A 21947-nucleotide genomic window follows, 5' to 3' on the forward strand; every position below is an offset into this window, starting at 1 on the left:
CGAAAAAGACGCATTCCAACAAGAGTTTGAAGAGACGATTTCTAAAATCGGAGAACAACGGGAGATATTAATGATGGGCGACCTGAATGCAAGAATAGGAAGACAGAAGGACCACAAAATGTTTTGCACCTAAGACATGTCATGCGGACCCATTGCCGTATATATTTGTTCACATATTTTAGATATAAATATGCTACATTGTAGCACTGGTGGCAACGCTTATAGGTAGCTACGAGAAGGTGAAGCGTTTGTAGCCACAGAAAAGGCCAGAAAAAAAGAAGCGAATCGAGATACATGTGTGCAAGATGCGGAGTCGGCCTTTGCGTAGTGTCATGTTTTGAAGAGTACCACACAAAAGAAAACTTTTAATATTAATTTACAGTACATTATTTTTTTTAAGTTTACATTTAAGTTAAGTTTACATAAGTTTAAGTTTTACATTTTTTCGAGTTGGTTTTGCTCTTTGATGAGCACTTTTGAAAAGATAACGTTTAAGTTGGTTAAAAAAAACTCATTAAAAAACATGTTTTGGTCATTTATTTGTTTATTTATATGCGACGTATATATAAGGCAATGGGACTCTAAGCATGAAAAAACCTTTGGGATTGAGGGACCAACATGCAAATTAAGGCCTGGTATAGAAAGGGTTAAAATCAGCGTTTTCGTACACCTGTTGTGTAAAGCACGGCTGGTCAATTTTCTGCGGATCGCCTGAGATTGCTGACACTTCCAGATAAGCAACGCGCTTGCTCAAAGTCTTGTAGTGGCAGTAAGGCCCAGATAGTTGGTCTCACTATTCCTTGCAAGGTTGGCCGTTTTCTCTACAAAAAGTACGGCTCAAGGAAATAGGTCGATGTAGTTTCCTCTTTGGGGTTTTGTTCGTCCTATACAGAAGCTGTTCGCCTGGAAGTGTAAGCATTCGCAGGCGATCCGCAGAAAATTGACCTGCCGTGCTTTACTCAGCAGGTGTACGATAACGCTGATTTTAACGTACATACAATCGACGAATACCACACTTTTTACGTCATATGTGGCATTTCTTGTATTGCGCCAAAACATGCAGTAGCTCCTAAGCAATCCATTCTCGGATAAAAAAACAAACCCGCGTCTGAGGTTTATGGAAGTCAGGGAGCTGTTCAACTTATTCATTTTAAAAGGACAAAATCTCAAGGTTTATCAGAAATCAAGATAACAGATCCGAAGGAAATGTTCACACCAACTGAAACTGTAACTCCATCTGTGCCTGATCTTCTGTGGCTCTAAGGGAAAAGCAGAGACATTCCCGGCCTCTTAAGACGGAATGGACTCATGGAAGCTGTCACAAGAGACATACCATACCTATGAACTATGAACTAACATTTATTATTTGTACAGAAAACTAGGATAAATTTATCAAATGACAGCATTCTAATAAAAAATAAAGTTTTGGAATGTAAAAAGTGGGTTTTGCCGAGACCGTTAAAAATTGGCAATTTTCAACTTGTACTTTAGACCGAACGGTTCGTCTGAAAAAAAAGTAAATAGTGATATTTGTAGATAATTTTAAGTAGGTACTTTAATTTCTGTTAAAAGACTATTTACTAAAAGTTAATGTTTTTCGAGATTTGAGCAAAAAAGCGGAAAAAAGCTGAAATTTTTCGCTTTTTTCAATGTTCCGGTAAGAAATTTTGTCCTCAAACCTCATATTCGGATTCAGCAGCCCAAAATCCATATATAGGTAATGAAATAAATCAGAACTACCCCAAAACTTTCCTAATCAAAACACAATTTTATTGAATCATTACTACGAATTAATCTACTCAGTTTACTCAGCTTTGGTCGACCAGAGGCCTAAGGCTACGGCTCCACGGGCTGGAAATTGACGCTAGCAGTAGCCGCAAAACGAACTTAAGGTTCCGCAGAACGGAATAGGAATAGCCGAACTGTACCGACTACAGGACTTGTGCGTAGTCGGTTCAGTTCGGCTATTCCCATTCCGTTCCGTGGAACCTTAAGTTCGTTTTGCGGCTACTGCTAGCGTCAATTTCCAGCCCGTGGAGCCGTAGCCTAAAGATATATTTTTTTTAATGCCTAGATTTTTTACCGGTGCGAAAGATCGAACTCAGATCCCTCCATGTCATAGTCAAACACGGATTGAGCTACCTATTTGGATGTCTTATATTTTAGGTAGGTCCTTTAGTCAAAACCACGAGTGATGACCGTTTTAACATTAAATGCTGATAACTTTATTACTACTGGACCAGGTAAGGGTATATTTTCGGGGTATAGCAGTTGTACCTGTACCTACCTATTCATATAGCGGTGCTTAAATGAAGTAAAATGAGCAATTTGAAAGAAAATAAAAAACAGTCAAAACATAGGGCGTTATCTCCAGAAGAACGGCGTTTTAGTTCTACAATTGGAAAGTTATTTTAATTTGGAAAAAAATAACATGGGTCCATTGACATCTGTTATGCCAGTTCAGCAGTGGCGGCTCGTCAGGGTCGGCAGTGCCGACCCACACATTTATGGACACATTATAGATTTTTTAAATATTTAATTTAATCGGAGTTGATGATATTCGTTTCTGTGAAGTAAAAAATATATCTGTGAGATAATACAGACTAAATTTTATTCATTGTTTTTAAAAGACTTCGATCCCGATACGTTAGTTAAGTGATCCCTGTGCGCTGTGCGTAAGAGACTTTTCAAATTAATGATCCTATAGCCATGCACCCGCACCCGATTGCGATTGTGTGAATTCTTATTATAAAGCCCGGCACGGCATGCCGTCCCCAGATCGAGGATTTGCTATATAATAAGAAGCTATGGAATATTAGCCGATAGGCAACCAGTTATACATTCTCCGTACTTATTTGAATGCAAAGTACGGCAGCGGGTACCTCTGCCGAGGCCGAGCGGTGATCTGAAAACGGCAGAAACTCACGTACGTAGCCACGTATTGCCTTGCTGGCGCGCCCGGGATAATTATGAAATAGGTAAGTAGTTTTACGTCGTTTAATTATTAATATTATTATTGATATTGTAATTCTTTTAAGTTGTTAGGAATTACCATTTAGGGGACAGGATGTATCGAATCATTCGTTAAATCAAGTTAATTATAGAGAACAAATAAAATTGTTTAACAAATACGATGTGGAATTTTCTAATTTATTTTCTGACTCGAAGAATATACCGGCGTACCTAAAACAGCACAGAATGAAATAATCAATTAGTAGTTACATTTTGATCCTTTTCGGTAGAAGTAGACGAAACTACTGATAGAGGTAACATGTCATTCACAAGTATCAATAATTGTTCTTCGATACGCGTTACGTCTAAATCTATGAGAGGTTGTTAGGTTTTCAGACGTGAGTACACCGAGAGAACAATTTCTTTTCTCCTAAAACACCGATTTCTTTGAGCAATATTTCTTAAAAGTTAACATATCCTATTAACTTAAACATACCGGTTCACATATAAAGAAACGAGTTTTTTAAACACAACTCAATAATTTCTTACAGATAATTTCTTCAATACTAAGAAATGCATTAATGGTTATATTTAATTTTCTTATCCTAAAGTTTTTATTTCTTAAATTGAAAACTACAAATATTTTGCAGTATAAGAAATATAATGTTAAGATAATCCATATTTATATTTGTGAACAAGAAATTTTCTTGCAATCAAATAAATATTTTAAACCACAAGAAATAATTCTTCAGAAATACCCTCTGTAGTAACTGTGGTTATAAAATAAAAACTTTGTCATTAATGCCGAAATGTTACTTGCAAATAGATTTTCTTCCACAAAAGAATTGCGCAGATTAACTATTTATGATTTAGTCGTCAGTGTTTGTCAAGATGGCGTGATATGTTCATATTCATATAGATGTATTTTAGATTTATTGGTGTTCTTTAAAAATTAACGGATATTTTGAAGGTACGTACATATATAGGTATTAAATAAAAGTAAATTGAGTAATTTAAGATGTAATAATAATATTGTTGCGTATGCGAATGGCTAAAAAAGAAACATAATAGTATCTTTATATGCTTTTTAGGTATAATGATGGACGACTCTGAAATAAAGGAGCTTATTATTCTAACTGGGAAATATGCCACAATTTAAAGCTGGGACAGAATGATATAATATATAGCTTCAAAACAATATTAAGAAAGGAGTTATTAACCAACTGCGGGGCCTTCCAGAAATGGTAGAACTTCATACATGTAAGTACCTTTTTAAAAATGTGTATATTTATGTATCAACTATAATAGGTTTCTTGAATGTATCGTCTTCTATAAAAATATACAATACAACGCTATATCAAACATGGCGGGTGCAACGCTGAGGATGTTTTCTATTAATTTATTTGAGATAAAGAAATCAGTTAGTCTAAAAGAAATATATGTTTATGGTTAAGAAATGTTATTGCCGAAAACCGTGAATTAGATAATATGTATTAAATCAGTGATTCTCAACCTGTGGGGCGCGCCCCCCTAGGGGGGCGCGCTTTTAGCAATGGGGTGGCGTGAAAATATCAAAAAAAACCTAAAACATTGACTAATTTACTAAAATCAAAGCAAAACAAAATTCTGACAAGCAAAAAAATAAAATACCCATGAACAAGGAGCTATACATAGTTATGAGCACTGAATACTAAATCAACAAGTTTAATGTAAATTAGTGACTTCCTTGGGCCTGTCTTGCAGACCAAAGCTTATCGAAACAGGGTGTAATATTAGAAATAGACGCTCTCAGTTCTTTCTCTATATTTAGCTGCGCGATCTATAATTGGCCTTTAAAGCAACCATCGCGGAAAATCCTGTTTCGCAAAGGTAGGATGGTGAAAACGGTAATAGTATACGGAACGCTCTGGTTTTCAATGCAGAAAACTCATCATTTACCCCTGCCCAAAATTCAAAGAGGGATCTAATATTAAACTGTTTATTGATTTCGGCATTTGCTGTGAAGTCTATGAAGGTTTCTTCTTCTGCAGTAGAGAGCTCTTCGGGTGTAATTTGAAACGGATTCCCGACCCACTCATAACTATTAGGTACGTATTAATTGGTCGTCGGCTAAAAAGTATCTTTTAAAATTTTTTGTCAGCATTGCTAAATGATTTTCAATGGTTACAAAAACAACTTTCACGTGTTGTTCTTCAACCTGGTAAGCTTTAAAACATTCATCCTCATTTTCAAATATTTCTAGGTTTTTTGCTTTAAATTTCTGCTCCACAATTTCAATTTTCTACAGAAAGCGTTAACTGTATCATTCGTATCAAATGTATATGTATTGGCCCCTTGAAGTTGTAAGTTTAAAATACTTAGTTTCTCGAATATATCAACGAAGTAACTCAATTTCATCAAAAATAAACCATCATGAAACATCTTGACTTGCGGCCTCTTTTCTTCTTCTAGAAAAATGGCGATTTCTTGTCTTAATTCAAAACACGTTGTAAAAATTTCCCACGTAATAACCATCTTGCCTCACAATAAAATAATAATGCTGAATGTACCGCATCCATGTCTTTGCAAAGTACATAAAAGATTCTAGTTTTCAAATGTCTCATTTTTACGTAGATAATTAACTATTGTTACAACCGTAGTTAGCACAATATTCAAGCCAGAGCTTCTCTGTTGTTCATACAGTGCGTCCATATACACATTGGAGACTTTTGTTTCACAAGCGGGTGTAGACTTACCGGACATAGTACGAGCACCATCGGTGCATATTCCAACGCAATTCTTCCACTATATTTTTGCTTCATTTATATAAACATTTAACATAGCAAATATTGCAAGCGACTTTGCTATAAATTCTACTGGTTTGCAGAAAAGTAGTTCTACTACTGATCTGCCATCACAAAATCGAACGTAGGCAATAAAATGAGCATATTTATTGCTACTGTTGCCTCATCAAGCTGAATCGAACTCAGCTTTTCACGCAACTTCCTGATTAGCTGATCCTGTACATATTCAGCTATATCACCAATTCTGCGGGCAGCAGTATCATTTGATAGAGGTATAAACTCCAATTTTTTAGCAAAATTATCTCCAACTTCTTCTAATCTCCAATAACTTTCTACAATTTTGATTGCAGTTGGTAATATAAGATCTTCACCAATAGTGTTAGGCTTTTTGGATCTGGCTATTTAATATCAGACTTTATAAGAGGCAAGCAAAGCTATTTCATTCACAGTCAAAGTTTTTATTAAAACTAATTTTTGCTTTTCACGCCATTTTAATTTTAACTCGAAGAATTCTTGGGGTTTGCTAATGTACTCACTATGAAGCGTTTCCCAATGTCTTTTTAGTTTATTAGGTTTCATGCTGCTCAAGGAATATTATTATTGTATAGATACAGTAGGAACAATGAAAGAATACCCATGAACGAACATATAAAACACGCTGTATTTTCCTGTCACCGTGTCACACAAAAAATTGGCCAGCGCAAGTACATATAATAACTATTATTACATGTACTTGCGCTGGGCAATTTTCTTTGTGACACGGTGATAGGAAAATACAGCGTGTTTTATATGTTCGTTCATGGGTATTCTTTCATTTTTCCGACTGTAGATATATTGTTATTGAACGAGGGGGGGGGGGCGCGGTAAAAATAATTATGGAAAATTGGGGCGCAAATGGTAAAACGTTGAGAAACGCTGTATTAAATGACTTAGATGTAAACTAATAATACTTTCCCGTAATAAAATTTCTTAATGATTAGGTATGCTGTCTCTTTTAGATTATAAAAATTAAGAAAATTACAATATTATTATGTCTGCTTCAATGTTTTACATTGGCTGTATTTCCCTCTTGTTTTAGCTAAACAATGTTTATTGTGTGACTTAATATTATACAGATAAATAATTAATATTTCATTAACACAAAGAAAAAAATTAACAAAGATGTGTAGGTTAAATAATGGCATGTTTGAACTAAATATGATTGATTATTATTAGTATTAATAGTTCTTATGTGGAGCCGTGTGTTTGTTTTTTTTTGTATTTCCTAAATTTGTCAAAATAAATATCTATATCTTTATAAAAAAATTTTATTAAAGTAAGTTTACTCTTTCTACATAACGATTTTGTTTTAGTGAATTGCTGATATACAAAGTGCTATTAACAAAAGAAAGAAAATTTGAGGAAGTTGGATTTGCCTCTCCATCCTTTTATTGTTGTGTAGAAGCCAGTGGTTTAAGAGTGGAGATAATATTTGTATGTAATAATAACGTTTTATATCTTGTTTTATTAATAAATAATGATTTTACCTTAACACAATGATTTATTTCGCCGTATGTAATATCACTTTATTTTCAAGAAATATTAACTTAACTCTAAATATAGTATATAACCTACGTTTATCTCTGCGAAATATATTTCTTACCATTAAATACATTAATTATTAATAGTAGAATAATAATATTCCTTACTAAGAAATATTATTGCTCAGAAGAATAGTTTTGTAATGTGTAGAAAATATATTTTTATGACTAATAAAATTAATTAACATCAAGTGTAATTTCTTTCTGATAAATGGGTTTGAAGTTTGCCAGAAAGTGATAGTTCAATCATGTTTAAGATATATTTCTTTGGCTATAGTAGAATTTATTTGAAATATTTTAGAAAATTATATCTTACATACAAAGATATATTTCTTAGGCAATATGCCAAGTCGATCTTTCTTATATATTAATAAAGTTTCTTTATGTCAAGTATTTTTTTCTCTCGGTGTAGAAGCCATAAGACATAATATATTTTTGCTGTTTTAATTTAAAGGATAGATTAAATTTTTTGATATCAAAAATAAATTGGTAAGGCAAATTTATGACGGGGCTGTCTTGATGTCCAGTGAATTGTATGGTCTCCGGACAAAAGTTAAAACAATTGCACCAGGCAAAACTATTATTTACTCACTGTTATAAGTCATTGACCTCTTTGACTATTCAAAATTTAAAAGTTACGCCAAAGAATTTTCAAAATATCTATTAGACAAGTTCATTAAAAATTATCCATCATTTTTTAATCAAATAAAATAAGAAAATGAATTAACAGTTTTATATTCTGATCCAAATATTTTCGGAAGGTGGGATAAGTTACAGACTATGTATAATTTTATATACTGCAATTCATTAGGTACAACAAACCAGTGGCGGATCCAGGGAGGGGGCCATGGGGGCCATGGCCCCCTCCGAGAATTTAAAAAATGAGAAATTTAAATATTTTCAGTTCAAATGTTTTTAGTTTCAAACACATATATATGTAAAAAACAGGGGATAAATATGTCTTTTGAACTAGAATTGAACAAAAGCTGTAACGGAAGCTTCAAGAATGGCATAGGATGTTTTGTAAATCAAAATGTTAATAATTTTACAAAGTGCCAATTGTTAGAACGACTTTGGCAACCATCAAAATCGTATCAATTTCTGTATTCTGTACACACAAAGAATAAAAAAGAAATGAAGAGTTATACTTGGGTCACCACCACTTAGAACAAAGTTGGTTGGTACTTTCCCACATTCAAAAGAGATTGTTTTGCAAGTATTCCGTTTTATTTTTCTAATGAAAAATATGGTCACAATGAAGGGATGACAGCCCAAAGTCTTGTCACGAAACCTTTAACATTTTTCGCCAAACTCATGGGCAAAGCGGAGCCATAAAACCCATGAAAAAACATCATACCACAAGGAGTGGGTTCAGGTTGGGCCATGATATTTTCTACAAAGTTATCGTAACCAGCAAAAGTCAGTCATTAACCAGATAGCCTCTCAGAGGTCTAAACAGACACAAGAAAATAGAGAAAGACTACGACCAATAGCAGCGTCCTCTAACACATAACATATTCCTCTAAGAGGCCATCGTGATGATGACTTTCTGCTTCTGGACGAAGATCTAGCTATGAGGGGAATTGTTAAGGTTTAAAATCGCATCAGGAGATAAGACTCTAAACAATACCTATCCACAGCATCTTCCCGAGCAACATACATTAGTAGCACCAGTCAAAATAAATTGATAACATGTTTTGGTGAAGAAATAATTGAACAAATAATGAATCTGGGTCAAAGTACAAATTGTTACTTTGTTATATTTGGCGAAACGACCGACGTATCCCACGTGGAACATCTTTCTCTCTAAATTTAAGATACATACACAGTAACACCATTTGTGAAGACTTTGTCAAGTTAATTGACGCTTATGAGAACATAAAAATAATTAGTGAAAATCAAGAAAGAGAGAAACAAGGCCTGACAGGAGAAGCATTGGGAAAAATAGTATTAAACTTATTTAAAAAACTGCACTTAGATCCGAAGAAATATGTAGGAATCGGTACTTACTTTAATAATTCTTTAATAACGATAAGTTTTGAATGTATTTATGGTACTCAAAAGTGTGTGAAAAGTGCCTTAAAACTCACCATCATTGTAACCCTAATTTTCGAAAATTACCAGGGTGTAATTTTCAAAATCCCCAAAAAAAGTTTATGGCCCCTCCCGAAAATTGGCCCTGGATCCGCCCTTGCAACAAACTGTTCCCGAAATTAATAAATTATTGTGCTCAAATGTGGGCAAATTCTGTCTCAAATGAACGGGATTTCTCTTGTCTCAAAAGAGTCAAAACGTATTGTCGAAACACCATGAAACAGGAGAGAATGTCAAACTTGTCTCAAATGTCGATAGAAAAAAACTTTTAAAATCCCTCCAAAACAATAATAAATTTTACGATTACATACATTATAACCCATTTTGCTACTTCGAAACAACATAGACTAGAGTTAATTTATAAACAGGTATAGTTTCTAAATTTATAGGAAAAAAACAAAAAAAAAACAAAAAAATAAAAAAAAAACAAAAACCAAAAATCTCCTATGAAATTGAAGCCTTTGGAGACAAAACCTTGCCGACCCTGTCCCTAAAGCCAAGAGCCGCCACTGCAGTTCAGAAACGCACATGTGATGCTTGCGGTATCTCAGAGAGGACATTCTGAAGAATTAACACCATGCGTGAGAATGAAATAAATAAAGTAGATATATATATATATATATATATATATATATATATATATAGATTCGCGTTAGAACGTCCTGCGACGTTGTCCGATGCCCAATAATTGCCATCGCGTCCTATCATTACAATCGTCATCTGTCAATCCTCGTTCGCTCATTGATCTTCGAACTCCTTATTCCATCCACGATTTCTTTGGTCTTCCTCGTTTCCTGTGTTCCAGTGGTATCCATTTTGCTACTTTCTTTGGTAGTCTTTCTTCTGGCATTCTTTGAACATGCCCATACCATATAAGCTGTTTTCTATCTATGCAGTCGGTCGCAGTTTCTTTTAGACCCGTTTCTTCCTTAATTGTGTTATTTCGAACCCTATCAAGTTTCGTTTTACTAGCTGCTCTTCTTAGTGCATCCATTTCTGTGGCTTCTATTTTCCTTATTTGATGTTATTTCAGACGCCAAGTTTCAGATCCGTACATCAGTGTGCTTTTTATCATTGTGTCATATATTCTCAATTTTCTTTGTTTTCTTATTTCAGTACTCCATAAAATTCCATTCAGAGATTTAATGAATTTTTTAGCTTTATTTATTCTTCTGTTTATCTCTGCATCATCCGTTCCTTCTTTGTTAAATTTATTACCAGGTATTTACAGTCTTCACATCGTTTTATTGTTTTCCAGTTGCAGGTCAGTAGTTTCCTCTCCTATGTAGAGGTACACCGTCTTTTCCATGTTCATTATCAAACCCCATTTTTCAAATTCCTTATTCAATTTTCGTGTCATGTATTCGAGATCCTCTTTGTCATTTGCACATATTACTTGATCATCGGCAAATTGGAGGGTATACAAATATACAAACAAGTATCATCGTCCACCTGTATGCCCATTCCTTTGCATTTCGATTTCCACTGGTTGAGAGCTTTACCAATGTAGATTTTTAAAAGTGTCGGTGATATGCATCACCCCTGTCGTAGTCCTTTATTGACTCTGACTGGTTCCGATATTCTGTTGCCTAATTTTATCTGGGCTTCCATGTTGTTATATACATTCTGAACAGGCTTTTTGACATAAACTTTTGACATACTTAGATAAGTAAGAGAAATCGTCGACATCCAATAACTGTAAATTTGCCAATTAAGTTTGCAATTAAAAACATTAGGTATATGATATAAAGCCAAAGAACAAGTAGGCAATAATTAGTGTTGTTGCAAAAAATAAGGGACAAGGAACTGTGTGATAGGTATTAGCATGTATTAGTTTAACCAGTTTGTCGAGGATGCTAGAACATTTAGGTTTCCGATATACAAAGACAAGTAAGTAGATATTATGTGAACTCTCTAATCTTGTGTCAAAACAACCATTTCCAATCTTGAATCGTATGAAAAACGGGTGTTGTAGTTATTGTGTTCCCAGTCAGGGCCGCCGCTACCATGTGTGCAAAGTGTGCATCGCACACGGGCGGCAGATTATAAGGGCGGCCAAAAGCAGGCCACTGATGATAATATTTTTTTTAAACGAAAATAAATTCAAAAAATTAAATACATAGTAATGCACAATAATGCCAGAAAATGTTATTTATTATATGAACTACCCTTTTGCAGTTGTAGTCATAAAGTAGTTCCAGGAATGCTTTTTAATTCAAAGTGACTGGCGGCTTTCGAACTGATAGTACGTTCTTTAACGGTAAAATATTGCAAAACCTCTAAATTTTAAAGAACCGCTTGGATTGACATCAAATTTGGCATACACATAGCTAATAAGTCAAAGAAAAAAAGTGATATTGTGCCAATGTGTGCTTTTGCCCTGGGGGTGGGTTTCACCCCTTCTCGGGGGTGAAAAAATATACGTACAAAGTGAGTCCAAAAATGGATAAATTGAATAATTTTAAGTAAGTTTTGTTTTATAGAGTTTTTTCATTAAGTCAATACTTTTCGAGTTATTTGCGAGTGAATATGTTCAACATAATAACCACGCTAACCAGGCGGTTTTTCGCAAATAACTCAAAAAGTAAGTATTTTGTCGAAAAAAACATTCTTAGCACAGGGAAAATTATCTCCTAATTAGTATCCCAAATGAACTTATCGTTGCCACTTCACAATTTTTTTTACTCGTGTAAGTATGTATTATTTATATTATGATCTATAAGTTTCATCGGTTCAAAGTCCTTATTTTTGAAAGAGCTGTAGTTAAAAGAACTTAACGAGTCACTGATCACGAGTGTATGCAAATTTAGAAACACCAAATTTTAATCAATTTTTGTCTTAAGAAAGAAACTCGCCTCAGCCTGCTATGCTATAAGATCTGTTTCGAAAGAATTCAATTTAGCATCTTCTAAACTAACATATTTTTCTTTGTTCGAGTCTCATCTTCGATATGGTCTTCCTTTTTGGGGTTCTAGTACAGCTGCCCAATTAGATGTTATTTTTAAATTACAAAAAAGAGCAATAAGGTATCTGTTTGGCCTCAGAAGAACAACACATTGCAGAAGTTACTTCAAAGATCACGGCATTTTAACCCTTATACATCTTTATATATTTTAGAAACTGTTTGCTTAATTCGTAAACACATGCATGTCTTTCCAGCAAGGCCTCGTCATGACTACTCCACCAGAAATTCAAATTTTGATGTCTATTTACCGATCCCGTCCTCTGAGTTAGTAAAGAAATCTATATTATATTCCGCAAAAAAACTATACAACCATCTTCCTTTACAACTCAAATCTGCAACATCTTTCCCCAAGTTCCGTAAAATGACAAAAGCTCATCTATCTAAAAGACCATATTATTCAGTAGAAGAGTTTCTTAATGACTAACTAAGAAATTACAGTAATGTACAAGTAACCAAACTTATCTATATTTGGGTGTCACATGCAGCAGCTTAAACTTATTAGTTCCTATGTCTATAAATAGTTTACTTTGTTGTATATTCACTTTGCAATTTCTATAAATTGTTGCAATATATCGATTTTGTTTTTTTTTTTCTTTACTTTATTAACTTATATTTTGTATTTATGTATTTTTTTTATATTGACGATTTATCAAATTTCAGAAAATTGTATTTGCTATTGTTAGATATTATTTATTTATTTTTTCTGACTTTAATTAAGCTTGTCCATAAAATTTGTATTTTCAGTGACAATAAAGCATATTTCTATTCTATTCTTACAGAAAAACAAAAAAATACAAGATATTCAGAAAAGCAATGCCGACTTTTTTTGTTTGTTGAGATTTTTGGTATTTCTAACAATTTTGAAAAAAAAAAATTCAAAATTAAAAATTTTATAATTTTTATTTTAAAACCAATTTTTTTCAAAAATAAGCACTTTGAATCGATGAAACTTATAGATCATATAAACACAACATAAGTAAAATAATTTGTGAAGCGGTAACGATTAATTTCATTTAAGTTGCTAATTAGGGGGCGATTTTCCTGTTTTTTTTGCCAAAACAAAAGGGACCAACTTTATTTTGAGTGTAAATTGCTTACACTTGATGCTAAAAACTTGTTATATAAAGAGAAATAAAGCATTTTTAAAACACTTTAAAAAAGGTATAATATGTTTTCCCCAAAAATTGCTTTATTTTTTGGATATTTCACGTTGATATATTCCATTTGAAAGTTGGCGTATATGAACCTATTTTTCATTGGCTATAACTCTGGTTCTACGAGGTCCAGAGATCTCAAGCGTACACCACTTTTTTACTTTTTTGCAGGCTATATTTTTGCTAAAAATATTTTTTCGCCATAATATTTACTTTTTGAGTTATTTTCGAAAAACCGTCTAAAAACGTGGATATTTTGTTGAAAAATGAACATGTTCAATCGCAAATAACTCGAAAAGTGTTGACTTGGCGAAAAAGCTCTATAGAATAAAAGTTACTTAAAATTAGTCAGTTTATCCATTTCCGGTCTTATTTTGGACATATATTTTTTCACCCAAAAAGAGGGGGTTCAAGTCATCCCCAAGACAAAAGCACATATCTGCACCATATCACTTTTTTTCTTTGACATGTTAGCTACGCGTATGCCAAATTTCATGTTAATCCAAGCGGTTCTTTAAAATTTACTGCAAAAACCGTGAACGAATGTAGGTACTAAGGCTAAGGCCACAAGGGCGATAATTTACAGCGCCGCAAGAGCAGTAAACCTGACGAGGCATTGGTTGACTAACTCCTATTTCATCTACAATTGGTGGAGGAGTTAGTCAACCAATTGGTTTACTGCTCTTACGGCGCCGTAAATTATCGCCTGTGTGGCCTACGGGTCCATATGTGATTTTTTAAAATTCTGAACATTTATGATTTTTTAAGAAAGTACGATACGACAATAGGATACTTTCCGAGAATTTAAATAAGTGCTTGTTAAGTTGCTCTAATTGAGTAATAAAAAAGTCTTTTTTATTACTCGATGGTTGCTCTGTTATAATATTGTTCCTTTATGCTTATGTATGGTTATAGATGGGTTATAGGTTATAGTTCAGTCAAGTTGAGAATTTGATGATTTTAGACACGCTTTTTATAAACGATTTTGTTTTGTAATATATAGTAGTGTGCCCGTGTCTTTTGCACCCTACTTTATTTCAAATAGGCCTGGATTCCGCGTACCAAAAAAAAGTTGATTCATAGCAAGCTGAAAATTTGTTAATAGCTTAACGGTGTCTAGTCGGACAAACTTTGATGTACGGGAACACTGGAACAGGAGAAGTTTTAATTGTGGAACAGTTTAAAAATTTGGAACGTTAGATTAGGAAAACGTCCCATGTATTTTGTCGGACAGAACATCCAATTGATTTGTTATCCTTTCATTAAACTCTCTTGCAAAAATCGGACAGCTCTTACTAGCCAACATGATTCCTGTCATTTGACATGTTCTTGGTATTCCACTCATTAAAATGCCCAGTTGGTGATAAACACCAGTCTGATTTTTGCATGAGGGTTTAATGAAATGGTAACAAATCAATTGGAAGTAAGGTACGACAAAATACAAGGAACATTTTCGTAGTCTGACGTTCCAAATTTTTAACCTGTTCCACAATTAAAACTTACCCTGTTTCAGTTTCCCATAAATCAAAGTTTGTCAGACTAGACACCGTTAAGCTATTAACAAATATTCAGCTTGCTATATTAATCTACCTTTTTGGTACGCGGGATCCAGGTCTAAAAGTAACATCGAGATCAGAGCAATTTTTATTCATATATGCGTTACGGTTACAATGTATCTCCTGTACATTTCTTTAAATACTAGTACCTATGTTGAAACAACTAAAGTGTTAAAAGGGGGGCGGCAAATATTAAGTTGCACACGGGCGGCGGCCCTGTTCCCAGCCATTCTAAGGAAGATTGTCGCAAATTACATGCCCAACAGTCTAATGATTCAACTGCACACATACGACTTCGAGAGTGTGTAATTTTGGGTGCGGGTGAATTATAGTTTCTTATAAAAATATTATAGCTCTTTGCATTTGCTTGTAAAAGTACAAAATCCAACATTGTTACCGAAGATACAATATAGCAAATTAAATGATTTACTCCTTAAGTGATGAGGAATTAATTTTTAAAGCTATAGAAACTGTTTGAGACCCGCTGATCATCATTTAATAATTAGATACTAACCGGTTTTCTAACGTGGTTTTGACTAAAACATGTGCGCTTTTATCATCGCATTAAAACGACTACATCGAACATTCACTCTACTATAATAGAGTAACTACAGTATCTAATCTATCGCTAACCAACCTGGTCGTCCATTGCAATCCGGGCCTCCAATCCCGTTCCTCTCCTGCATCATCGCCGGGTTCAAATTCAGATTGGGATAAAACTCCAACATCTTGTCGATACAAACAAACTCAAAAAACTGTCACATAAGAATCCGCGAGAGCACAAGACACGTTTTCAGCTACGCACAAGCACCAACCCTACATGCCATGAGCTTTTTCTACTAGGTTAAGCTTGCTACTGTTGTTTGTAGCTGCTGTCAGTTCGTGAGCCAGTCAATACGCCCCGCCCATTCGAAGAATCAGGGAATTGGCTCCGCCCTGCGGTAGTGCGCGTGCGCGGGGGGTGGGACCCTAGCCGGTTTCCCTACCACTTTAGTGTAAGAGAATGAGTCACCGACATGTGAAGTTGTTATCTTAAGAATGGGTATTTATATGGTGAAGGCTTTGAAAGAGGTTATTATTTTTAAAAAAGGAGAAAAGTATATTATTTATGTTTAGAAGTAAAGACTTTAAAAATACAAAGTATGGTCTGGTATGGTACCTATTAATTTATTGAGGTAGTGATGCAGTAAATGCGATAAAAATACCCAGGGCCGCCGAGGGGGATGAGCGGGCCCCGGTAAGAGCGGGCCCCGGCAAGAAGTGAAGAGCGAAAAAAATTGTTTAATTTTTATGGAAATAAAATTATCAATAATAAATAATAAGAAACATTTCAAATAATAAGTTTTTTTTTTAATTATGATTAAATTTTTATTTATACTTAGTGAAAATATTTACAATACCGGTGCTTTTCGAGTTTTTTGATTGGCAAAGATGTCTATAATTTTCGAAAAATCGCATGATTTTACCACATAATTCTCAATACACAAAGTTGCTAGGCCAGTTAGATCCAGTTTCATTTTTAGTGGAGTCAAAGAAAGGTTTTCACCTCCGATTTCGTTGAACCTTTATCGATTTTTATGAAAATTGGTGAGTAGTTAGAAGATACTTCAAGGAACAAAGGTGACATTATGCTAACTTACGCTTTTACCCTGGGGGTGGATACCACCCCTTCTCGGGGGTGAAATTTTTTTTAATAAAAAAAATACCAGAAATCGATAGAGGGGCAACTTTTAAGCAAAATTTGTTATATAAAGTTATTAACACACATCAATACTTTTTGAGTTATTAAATGTCAAAATTTTTATTTTTTCTTATAAAAAATGCATGTTTTAAAGCTGTTTTTCACGTATTACTCAAAAACTATAAACTTTTGTAAAAAAACTGTTATTACCAAAATTAAATATAATAAAAAATATAATATCTACATTTTCCACTTAAAGAACTAAACTAATGTTATTTCAAAGTGAGTTATGGGTAATTGAATGTATATTTTTTTCGACGAGTACTCAAATCTAAGTATTCAAGCTTACATAACGGGAAAACGATGCATTTTATAGAATATAGGTACTTGTCCAGCACTTGTCAAAGTACTTCGGAGTACCTATCAAATGAGCTCCAGTAGAAGTTAATAGCATCAAAATTAAGCAAGTTATGATGAAAATAAGAGAACCCTTTCGATTTGTTTAGGAAAAAGTGAAAAATTAAACATACGCCACTTCCACAAAACTTAAAATTTGTAGTAATACTCACAAGAATTTCTTTAGGTTAACATAGTTAATGATTGCAACAATTTTGACCGGTTTAGAATGCATATTTTAAAAAAAAAGATACAATATAAAAAAATCAGAATTTTTAAAATTATCGTACTTTTCATTTTCTTTTGATAATAACTCCAAAAATACTCACTATAAAATGATAAATGATATATAACTAAATTTTAGTAATTTTTGTTTTAAATACTATATTCATTTTACTATTTCCGTAGAGTAAAAAATAACCGAGATAGAAACGTTAAAAATTTCAATTTTGCTGCGAGAACCATGTAACCGGGGCCATTTAACCTTTTATTGTTAAAAAAGTCTAGACTAAGACTAATTTTGACATAGACAAGTCTAGACTAAGTCTAGAAAAGACTAATTTTGACATTTTTTAATAGCTCTTAGAGTCAACTTTCAACTAGTTTTTAGGTGAACCTGATATCTTAAAAATGAACGGAGTTATTTACAAAAAAACAATAACATTTTTTGGAAAAAATTTTAAAAGATACATTTTGAAACATTTTTGGTACATAAATTTTAATGCTATCACCTTGTTCGAGGGCTTATTTGATAAATATTTCTATGAACTTTGACAATTTTTTGACAATGCGACAAAACGTATCATTTTGCCGGTATTTAAGCTTGAATACATACTTAGTTTTGGGTACTCGACAAAAGAAATATACATTCAATTACCTATAACTTACTTCTAGTTAACAGAAAAGTTTTCCTAGTAAGGAGTTTATTTTGATTTTTTATTAGCCTCAATTTTGATAATAATAACTTTTTTGTAGAAACTTATAGTTTTTGAGTTATTTATGAAAAATCGGTTAAAAACATTCATTTTTCTCACGAAAAATTAAAATCTTTGATCTTTAATAACTCAAAAAGTTTTTATTTATTTTAATAACTCTATATAACAAATTTTGCTTATAATTTGTCCCTCTATCGAATTGTGGGGTTATTTTTAATAAAATAATTTTCACCCCCGAGGAGGGGTGGCATCCACCCCCAGGGTAAAAGCGCAAGTTGGCACCATGTCACCTTTGTTCCTTGAGATATCCTCTAACCACTCACCAATTTTCATGCAAATGGAGGTTCAACGAAATCGGAGGTAATAGCTCATATCCACCTTCAGTGACTGCACTATTGAGATCTCATAGCATTTTTTATGATAGAAAGAAAACTAAAGGATCTTTTCCCCTTTTGCGACTTCCACCGCAATATATGTGCAAATTGCGACTTCCACCGCAATACTTTGCGTAATGTGCAAAATATTCTTGACGCTATAACGACGTTAGGAAATAATGATTCCAATTTGGGATGTCCAATTTTTTTAAGTAAATCTATTGGAGAAAATTGAGATTCACAAATATTCTCCTTATATCGCTCTATCGTCTTCTTTATAAACTCACACAATATATCAATTTTTTCTTTATATTGTCGTTATCTTCATCTCAGAATGTCCATAAAATGTTAAGTTGCTTAGGTATTATACAATCTATGTATGACAATATTAAATATTTCCCAGCGAAATATTGCGTCGGGCTCAAAATAATTATCAATCGCCTCAAAACTAGGCCTTATATTTCAAAATAGAGGTAAAGGTCATATTAAATATAGCCTACTATTAATTAAACGCATTATGGACGTAAAGTGAAGAGAAAAAAAAAACGGGAAAAATTACGTCTTTGGTCTGGTCGACGCCGGGCCCCTTACATCGCCGGGCCCGGTAAAATGTACCGGCTGTACCCAGTGCTGAGCCAGCACGTGGTAGCGCCTGTGTGCAAATCATTGAATGGCGCCCAAAAATACGCAATTTTTCAAAAAATAACTAAAAATTCTCTAAAATAACTCTAGTAGCGCCCCTTAATTGCTGGCGCCTGTATTCACCGCACACGTGGACGGCGCTGCCCTGGCTGTACCCCCTCTCGGCGGGCCTGAAAATACCATGTATTTTCTAAAACATAAAAATAAGGATTAGATCTGTTCTAGTTTAAAAAATTTTGGTAACATTCATAGGCGTTTCCAGCTTTTTTTAGTGTGGGTTCTAATGATGAAAATAAATTTCGCTCCCCCATACACTTTTTTTTTAATCTCCAACAATAATATTTTCATAGATACCTATCTCTATAAAAAATATCTACTTAGTTTACAATTTTTTGAAATAATTTTTCTTCTTCTCTGACTATGAGTGACTATGAGTTTAGTGATCCTGTGCATTGCTTTAAAGTTAAGGTATTTTTGAGAGCTGTTGATATTCTTATTTCACAGTTAAACGAAAGGTTTAAATATGGTATGTATAACTGACACGTTCAGTTTTTTAAACCCAGATAATTTATTACATTTTTCTGACCAACAACTTGTAAAGTCAGCCTCTGAGTTTTGTAAAAAATATGAATCTGATGTGACTCATGCTTTGACCAATGAAGTAATTTACTTTAGAAATGTAGTCAAAGACGATATCAAAAGTAATAAAATAAGCAAAATCAGCCACTCGGCTGATTATCTATTGATTAGGAATAAATTTATTGCATCAAGTGTCCCAAACGTAAACCTACAGCATTAATAATGATTCTTACATTAGGTAGGTACCTACCCGTAACTGTTGCAAGTAGTGAAAGATCTTTTTCTTAACTAAAAATAATAAAGAACTACTTAAGGAACTCTATGTCCAACACTAGACTGTGTGATCTTAGTGTAATTAGTATTGAACATGAAAGAGCTCGGTCTTTAGATGTAGAAAAGTTAGCAAGACTGTTCCTAGAAACAAAGAGCCGCAGGGGCTTTGTCAGGGAATAGGAATTAACGTACAGTGTTGTTCCTATGAGCTGTAGGTAGGTTTGACTGTAAGAATGCATCATCTAGTCAAATTAATAAAAGTTTGAGAAACGGAACATAAACATTAGGTATATTGTTGCTTGCGATATCATGCGACGATGGTTAACGACATACTCGTAATTGGTAGTTGGGCAACTTTTAGTTTCGATGTTTGGCGGGAAATGATAGTTGGCGGGTATATGGGTAAAAAACTAGTTTTGAAGGGACTAGTTTTGAAAGCCATTAAAAATATATATATATATTTCTGATCCATTATGTTACGGGTCTGGTCCGAAAATCACCTAATAAGGAGAATTGCTGGGCTAAATACACTTTGGACAACATTTAGACATGTCTGTACCTAAATGATTAATATTGTTAAAGCAGTAAAATAAAAATATACGCATAAACGTAATAAGGCAACTCCAATAAACCTGACATATCCGACAAACATTTCAACAACAGCAATTTTTTTTCGTTTGATGCAAATACGGCAATATTACTTGCCTTGCAGTCGAATCTATTTACCTGCCTTTTTGTTTTCAAGTTTACAACTTCACTTGCGAGGGTCTACATATTTCATTTCAACTCATTTATACAGAATATTAACTTCTCTTTCAATTTAATTTAGACTAGGTACAAAAAAGTTTTCGCAATATCGGTAAAGTTGATCTCTATACGTTTTATAATATGTAGGGTTGGGTATAATTCAGTGGCGTAGTCAATTAAATATTTTTATCAGTAAGGAACACGATAATAATAAATATTTACAAATTGAAGAGGTCGATAAATTTTATATGTTAGGGTAAAAGAAGTCTAAACTCACAATCTTATTGAAGGTGTTTATTTAAAATAGTTTGTGGGCGACCGGTTTCGGCATTCACAATTTATATGCCATCGTCAGGCCCTTTTAGAAACTAACAAGCTAAAAAGTAATTAACGCTTCAATACCGTTGAACTAGGTTACAATTTAGAGTTCTAAGGTTTAGTTAGTACATAACAAAAGGTGTTCAAACCGACCAGTGCTAATCTTATGTAACTGTTAGGTATAGTTACTAAGTTAGTATAAAAGTTTCGAGATGTAGTGCTACCGTCGAATGCTGAAGATAAAATGGGTTGAAAGGCTCACAAACTTTGAAGTAATACGAAAGATAGGAAAATACCCAGAAATTTTGTTAACGATAAAACGAAGAAAACTCGAAAATTCGGGTCACATGATAAGAGGACATAAATACGCATTACTTCAAAATATAATGCAAGGGAAAATAGAAGGAAAACGGAATCCAGGCCGTAGAAGAATGTCATGGTTGCGGAATTTGAGAGAGTGGTTTGGCTGCACCACTAATGAACTCTTTAGGTCAGCTGTAGACAAGGTCAGGATATAGTCTGACCTGCTGATTTCCAATCTTCGATAGGAGTGGCACAAGAACAAGGAGATAGGAAGTTATAGTATTAACAATATACAGTATGTCCCTGTAAGTTATATCCATATGGAAAACTTTTTTATTATTAATTTTACGAAGAAAAGTTATTCTTCATAAAAATCTCTGCATGGTCCAAAACCTAAGATTCAACCATCAAATATCAAATTTTATAAATAATATACGAGGTGTGTCAAAAAGTTTGAATTTCACTCAAGAGTAAAGTAGCTTTATTTTTCACACTATTGAAAATTGCTATTATGAAAAGTTGTTTGGAATTAAAAACTATATTCTAATATGCAATTACATCCTTCTAATTGGAACTTTTTTTTTGAAAAATTATGGATAACTAACATTATTTTCA

General features: G+C 33.5%; 1 protein-coding gene across 2 annotated transcripts in view; it reads right to left on the reverse strand.

Moving 5' to 3' along the window:
- The window catches only part of LOC126892118 (LIM homeobox transcription factor 1-beta), an 82203-nt gene extending 66285 nt beyond the window's left edge, over window positions 1-15918 (reverse strand). For both annotated transcript variants that reach the window (XM_050661592.1, XM_050661591.1), the window contains exon 1: window positions 15722-15918. In XM_050661592.1, coding sequence (XP_050517549.1) covers window positions 15722-15812 — 91 coding nt within the window. In that variant the 5' untranslated portion in view covers window positions 15813-15918. The remainder of the gene's footprint in view (window positions 1-15721) is intronic.
- Between the last annotated feature and the right edge of the window lie 6029 nt (window positions 15919-21947).

This window comes from Diabrotica virgifera, chromosome 9 (genome assembly GCF_917563875.1).
Source record: "Diabrotica virgifera virgifera chromosome 9, PGI_DIABVI_V3a".
Taxonomy (NCBI): domain Eukaryota; kingdom Metazoa; phylum Arthropoda; class Insecta; order Coleoptera; family Chrysomelidae; genus Diabrotica; species Diabrotica virgifera.